General features: G+C 65.4%; 1 protein-coding gene across 1 annotated transcript; it reads left to right on the plus strand.

Moving 5' to 3' along the window:
- Nucleotides 1-54: 54 nt before the first annotated feature.
- On the plus strand, nt 55-1,724 carry EMIHUDRAFT_239808 (hypothetical protein; the record flags this gene model as incomplete). The annotated part of the gene is made up of 6 exons (XM_005775711.1): nt 55-475; nt 542-726; nt 952-1,020; nt 1,104-1,150; nt 1,224-1,542; nt 1,617-1,724. The coding sequence occupies 6 exons, from the start codon at nt 55-57 to the stop codon at nt 1,722-1,724; spliced, it is 1,149 nt and encodes a 382-aa protein (XP_005775768.1).
- Between the last annotated feature and the right edge of the window lie 4,600 nt (nt 1,725-6,324).

Raw genomic sequence — 6,324 nt, forward strand, 5'->3', positions numbered from 1 at the left:
GGGCCCGGAGCCACATGGCGCGCCATTAGTTCTCTTCTAAAATTTTGGCATGTGATGCGCGCACTGCTCCGGCTCCACACACCTGCCGCCGCGTGCGCCCTCGCCGCAAGCGCCGCCCTCGCCTCCTCGGCCAGCTCTGAGCCATCCGCCGCCGGCCGGCCGCTGTTCCGCTTCGGCGTGATCGCCGACATCCAGTACTGCGACTGCGACGACGCCTCAAACTTTGCCGGCACGGAGATCCGCAAGTACAGAGGCACGCTCGAGCAGACGCGCCGAGCCGTCGAGCACTGGAACGCGCTGCGCGAGCCGTCCGCGGCGTGCATTCTCAACCTCGGCGACATCATCGACGGGCAGAATGCCGGCGGATACGGCGCGGGCTTGACCTTCGACGGCCCGCAGTCGGAGGCGGCACTCGGGCGCGTGTGCGGCGCGCTGAGCGCTTGTAAAGCTCCGATTTACCACGCTGTCGGCAACCGTCGCTCTTCCAATGCACCGCTCTCCTGCACACTCCCGCGACGCTCCCGACGTCACGGCCCGTCAGGCAACCACGAGCTGTACAACTTCGACTGGGCGGGCCTGCGCGCGCGGCTGCAGATGCCGGAGGCAGGGTCTGTCGTCACTGAAGGTGGGAGCGACGCCGCCGGCGCTGACGCAGCCGCGGCGCTGCGGCCTGTCAGCTGGCAGCCGTGCAAGGGATGGACCTTTGTGTTGCTCAACGCATACGCCGTGTCGATGGAGCAGCCAAGGGCGCGAGATGACCCGAGATCGAGCCTTGATGCCTGACGTCAGCACTGGCCTCTCTGATGGAAGTGAGACCCGAGATCGAGCCTTGACGCCTGACGTCAGCACTGGCCTCTGATGGAAGTGAGACCCGAGATCGAGCCTTGATGCCTGACGTCAGCACTGGCCTCTGATGGAAGTGACAGCCTCCCGCGGCCCTGTCGACCAAAGGCGCTCCCTGGCTACCGTGCCGCCGCCGAGCTGCTGCAGCGGCACAACCCGTCCTGCTACGAGGCGGTCGTAGCGGGCAGAGAGGGGCGCCACCGCGTTCGCACGCGAGGAGCCTTCTCGGAAGGCTGTCGGTGCCGTCCTCCGTAGGCAAGAGCGGCGTCAACTTCTTCGCCGGCATCGAGGACCCGCGGCTGCTGCGGTGCGTGTGCCGTTGAGCGGGCGCGCCGCGCCGAGGAGCCTTCTCGGAACTGTCTCGGAGCCTCGTGATATAGATACGTCCCGTTCAACGGCGGGCTCGGCGAGGCGCAGCTTGCATGGCTTCGAGAGGAGGTCCGCGCCGCCGTGGCGCGCGACGACAGGATCGTCGTGCTCTCGCATTTGCCGATGTACGAGCCGGCCGCCTCGGCTCGCACGCTGCTGTACGACGCCGACGAGGCGCTCGCGCTGCTGCAGGCGGAGGGCGGCGGCCGAGTCGTCGCCGTGCTGGCCGGCCACTTGCACCGCGGCGGCTACGCGGCGGACGAGTCGGGCATCCACCACGTCACGCTGCAGTCTCCGCTCAACTACCGGGACTCGTTTGGCCACGTCGACGTGCGCGCGCCACGCGCCGGGAGACGACAGGGACACACCAGGACACGTCCATGACTCGTCCACGTCCCGTGCAGGTGCACGCCGACCGCCTCGAGCTTATCGGTGCACCGGGCGGCGAGTTCATCTCGCGCACGCTGCCCTTCCCTGCGAAGGCGGCGCGCTGCCCGGCGTCCGCATTGTGAGCGCGAGGAGCGCACACATGCACACATGGCACATGGACCGACGTCTCGATCTCGAGAGAAAAATCTGGGATGGCCGGTAGCTACTTGGCGCGTTGGCGGCTTTTTCGCGTACAGAGCACACAAATACGCATCCGCGCACCGCGGCTCAGCGCGCTCAGGGGTGAGCCATCGCGCCCGCCGGGCCGAGCGTTTTTGATCTCTGGGTCTGTGGGCGCCCGCCCGCCGCCTCTGGAGGGGGTCGGGCCCCCTAGACTGAAAACAAAAACAAGCTCGAAAACAGCCAAAATCAGCCTGCGAGAGAGGCACTGCGCGCCGCTGACCTCATGTGGGGATGTGTGCCGACACGACCAAATACTGATCTAAAACCTGGAAACCCTTGTTCAAAGCCGACCCTAAGCGCCATCCTTCCTGCTCTCATGATGCTGCTTCCCCGCGCCGCCTCCTTGGCCCCCCTGGGCGTATTTTCTACTCCCAGTGGGGGGCCTGGGCCCCGGGCCCCCTCTTGTTTTCTGTTTTCTGTGTTTTTCAAAACGCCCGCCCGCCCGCCACCCCGAGGCGGCTCGGCCCCCCACAGACCCAGAGATCAAAAACGCTCGGCCCCGCACCCGGGTGCACAAGGAACCATGCGCGCCCCACCCAAACAACAACACGGCGCTGCTCCCCGCCTTTTTTGGACCCAAATAGAGGTGTGGACCCCCACCAATTTCGACAAAAGGCCAGCTTGCCTTCGCGAGAGGTCGGTGTTCTGCGGGTGGCGTGCGTGTGCCGCGCCCCGCGCGGCGGCGTCGGTCGACTCTCCCGCAGCCTCACCCCCTCTCTTCGCCGTGTCCAGAGGTGCTCTGCCATGCACCTATAATGGGCGGAGCCCGAAACGAACGGCCGCCCTCCGTGAGCTCTACATGACGAGGGCGAGAAGGCCAAGATCGGGCTGTCCTGCGCGCTGCGGCGGTGCCGGTGTGCGGAGACTGCGGGGTGTGCGTGCCGTGCAGAGAGCAGCGGCGAGGTGTGCTCCGTCCGCCGAGTGCGCTTGGCCATGTCTCTTCAAAAGTGTTGTTCATGGGGGTCACAAGAGACAACACCCTCTAGACTAGGGCTGAAAACAGCAACACATTCACAGGGCAGAGTGGAGTGAAGCCGTGATACCGCTGTGAATGGTGAGCAGAACCAGAAGAGACTAGAGAGAGAGGCAGTCAGACATTCCTCAGTCCTCACCCAAGTAACCCCCCCTCACGCACAGTCAGTGTTCAGCGCGCACTCAAGGATTGGCCCAGTGCCGACAAGCGTCTTTCGTCAACGGCACCGGACCAAGGCCCGCGCATATGCAGGGATGGTCGGGTGATCGATCTGCAAATTACATCTGCGCGCCTTGCTTGGTTGTGCTCGCGTTGCACTAGCCTTCGTCCTGGCTACGTCCACGTTAACGGCTCATGGTTCCATTGCATTTTCCGATTAGTTGCGGTAGCGCTACGGTCCGCGTGGGTGGGAAGAAGGGGTGTGGCCACTGAAGGCATTTTTCGGCACCCTGAACGTGAAGCAACGTTCTGTCAGATGTGATGGTCTAGCCCTGGGAGATCGGTCCAGACCTTCATCGCGTTCTCAAAGGTCATGTACCACGGGTGAAGGGCTGGGGGCAGCGCCCAGTTTCCATTGCTGCGTGTCTGCGGGTTCATCTCCGATAAGTGCGTCTCGAACTCGGTTTTGTCGACCTTGTCATTCTCGTTTTCATCAAATGCTTTCACGAATTTTTTGGGGCATCCGTCTTCTGGGTGCTTCTTGCACACCTCGCCTGCAATCCAACTGCTCACCTGCGTCTTATGCTGCCCTTTGAGGGCGGCGTCTAGCTCGTCCTTCGAGATTTCCTCGTCTTGTGAAAGGTCGACAAGGTCGAAGAAGTGGTCGATCGCTTGGCTTTTGTTATACGAGTGGGTTGCGTACGTGTGCTCGTTGGCATTGTTGTGCGCCTGCCAGAGCCAGCGCGCGTAATCTTCGCGCACATTGCCTGTCGGCAGCCCAAAGTGCTGGATGATCTCCACAAAGTTGTTGCGGCACACCTTGCAGTCGAATTGCCCCGAGATGTACATGAGGAGCTCGCCAAAGGCCTTCTTCTGCTTCGCGGTGAGCACCGGCTGGCCGTTGAAGGAGAGGGTGTGGAGCACGGCCCAGGTGCAATGGTAGTCGAGCGCACCGTTGGTGCTTTTGTTGTTGAGGAATGACATGCTGCCGCTTGGGCACTCCTCTGTGTGGCTCGAATTGTAATCCGGTGCCACCAGGCACTTCCAGGTCTCGGACTCCTTATCGAACTGGATCCCGCCGTCATCGTTTCGCTGGGGCACGGGGACCGGGAAGGTCGTGCAGCTGTCTCCATGGACGCCGTCGGGGCAGACCGGGTACGGCCACAGTGTCTTCAGCACCTCCTGCACGCTTCCGGCGAAGCGCGCCCCGTGAGGCAGGGCATGCCTCGTGACGCTTTGTGTGGGGTTGCCGCCGCTATCGGGGTCGAAGGCATTGTCGTTGGGGAGGCCATTTCCATCGGCCAGGCGGAGGGCGAAATTCGGCCCGTTGAAGGACGCGACCACGGAGGCGCATTGCTCAAGCTTGTGCCGGGTCACCCGGTTCTCCTCTTTAGCTGTCCCCACAAGGACGTCCTTAGGCAAGAAGCACATGTCGTCCGAGCCGCCGTGGCCCTCAGGGCAGTCACCCCTGGGTCTCCCGGCGCACCCGTTGCGCTTGGTGCTCAAGCAGCCGGCCTCAGGTTTGCGCGACACAACACACGTTGGCGGCAAAACGTGCACGTGCTCGCCCGTGCAAGTGTGCGACTCGGTGGCGGTGCTCGTGATCTCGGGGTCGTTGCAGAGCGTGGAGCGCGTGAAGAAGTGGCCATTGGCCTTGCGCGGAAAAGAGGTCTCGCCTTCGAACGGCATGTCGCAAGCGCCGTGAAGAGGAGCAAACTTCCTGCAGCGGCCGCGATTCATGTAGGAGACGTCGAACGGGTACCTACATTCGTTGATCAGGACTGGTTAGGTAGCCGATTAGCAGCTGCCACACCATCATATGGCACACATGACGCGCCAATTCGGGCGCGCCTCGACCTGGCAGAATGTGCCGCTGGCGCAGTCATTTTTCTCATTGTAGCACTCATCGCTCTTGTCCTCGACGCCCCCTTGTGGGTCGACGGGGACCGATGCAAACAGGCTCTCGCGGTTGTCGTACACCGACGCAGAGAGCGACCCGGCCACGAGGGTCGCCAAAGCAAACCAGCGAATGTAGAGCGTCATCATGAACCTGCGACGACCACGGTGGTCCATAAGCACACGGGCGTCCATGAAAGTTGACAGGCGCGCTTGCATTGGATGTGCACAAACAGCTATGCGCAATGTGGAGGTGTACGGGGTCTGGAATGAGAGGGGAGGGGGCGGGGGACAAAGTCGATAAGCCTGCGGGGCGAGCGGGGGGGGGGGGGGGGGGGGATGTGCGCGGAGCGGGCTCGCGAGGGCATGGACACGCGGCAGCGAGCTGGCAGAGGGCGGTAGGACGAAGGGCTGATGGACGAAAACTGACGGCAGAGAAGGCGCTGTGGCAGAGGATGGCGGCGTCGACGGAGGCGTCGACGACGGAGGCGGCGTCGATGGAGGCGGTGATGACGGCGGCGGCGACGGCGGCGGCGGCGATGACGGCGGCGATGACGGTGGCTGTGCTGACAGTGGCGGCGTCGACGGTAGCGGCGAAGAAGGCGGCGGTGCTGACGGTGGCGGCGTCGACGGTGGCGGCGATGACGGAGGCGGTGTGCTCGCGGTGGCGGCACTGACGGAGGCGGCGATGACGGCGGTGGTGCTGACGGAGACGGCCTTGCGGGCGGCAGCGAGGAAGGCGGCGTCAACGGTGGTGGCGACAGCTGCGGGATGACGTGGCGAGGGCGAGAGCGGCGGCTTGCCGGGAGGCGGCGGCGGCGAGGGCGGCGGCGAGGGCGGCGGCGAGGGCGGCGGCGGCGACGGCGGCGGCGGCCGACGGCGGCGGCGGCTGGTAGAACCAGCTCTCGAACTCGTTGCTGAAGCCGCACGCACGGTACGAGTAGTGCAGGGCGGCGCCCACCACGTACGCGGTCGTGCTGTACTCGGTGTTGCACGCGGCCGGGTCGACGTAGCACCACTCGTGCTCGCACCGGACGGGGTAGCCGGTCGAGTTGCAGGACGGCTCGAGCCCGCTGTCGTGCGGGTCGCACCCGTGAAGGCCGTACGTGCCGGGGTACGCGAGGCTCACGAGGCTGACGCCGGCCGGGTAGGCGGTGAGGCACGGGCAGTCGAGCGGCGGCGAGGGCGGCGGCGGCGAGGGCGGCGGCGGCGGTGGCGGTGAGGGCGGCAGCGGCGATGGTTGCAGCGGCGAGGGCGGAGGCGACGGCGAGGGTGGGGATGCGGTGGCGGAGGGCGAGTGCGGCGGCCACGGCGGAGGCGGCAAGGATAGGGCGGCGAAGGCGAGGACGAGGACGAGGGCGACGTGGAGGGCGGCGGCGGCGACAGCGAGGCGGGCGGCGGCGGCGGCGTGGGAGATGCGGACGGTGACGGCGGCGACAGCGAGGCGGGCGGCGGCGGCGGCGTGGGAGATG

The sequence above is a fragment of the Emiliania huxleyi genome (genome assembly GCF_000372725.1).
Source record: "Emiliania huxleyi CCMP1516 unplaced genomic scaffold EMIHUscaffold_296, whole genome shotgun sequence".
NCBI classification, from domain to species: Eukaryota; Haptophyta; order Isochrysidales; family Noelaerhabdaceae; genus Emiliania; species Emiliania huxleyi.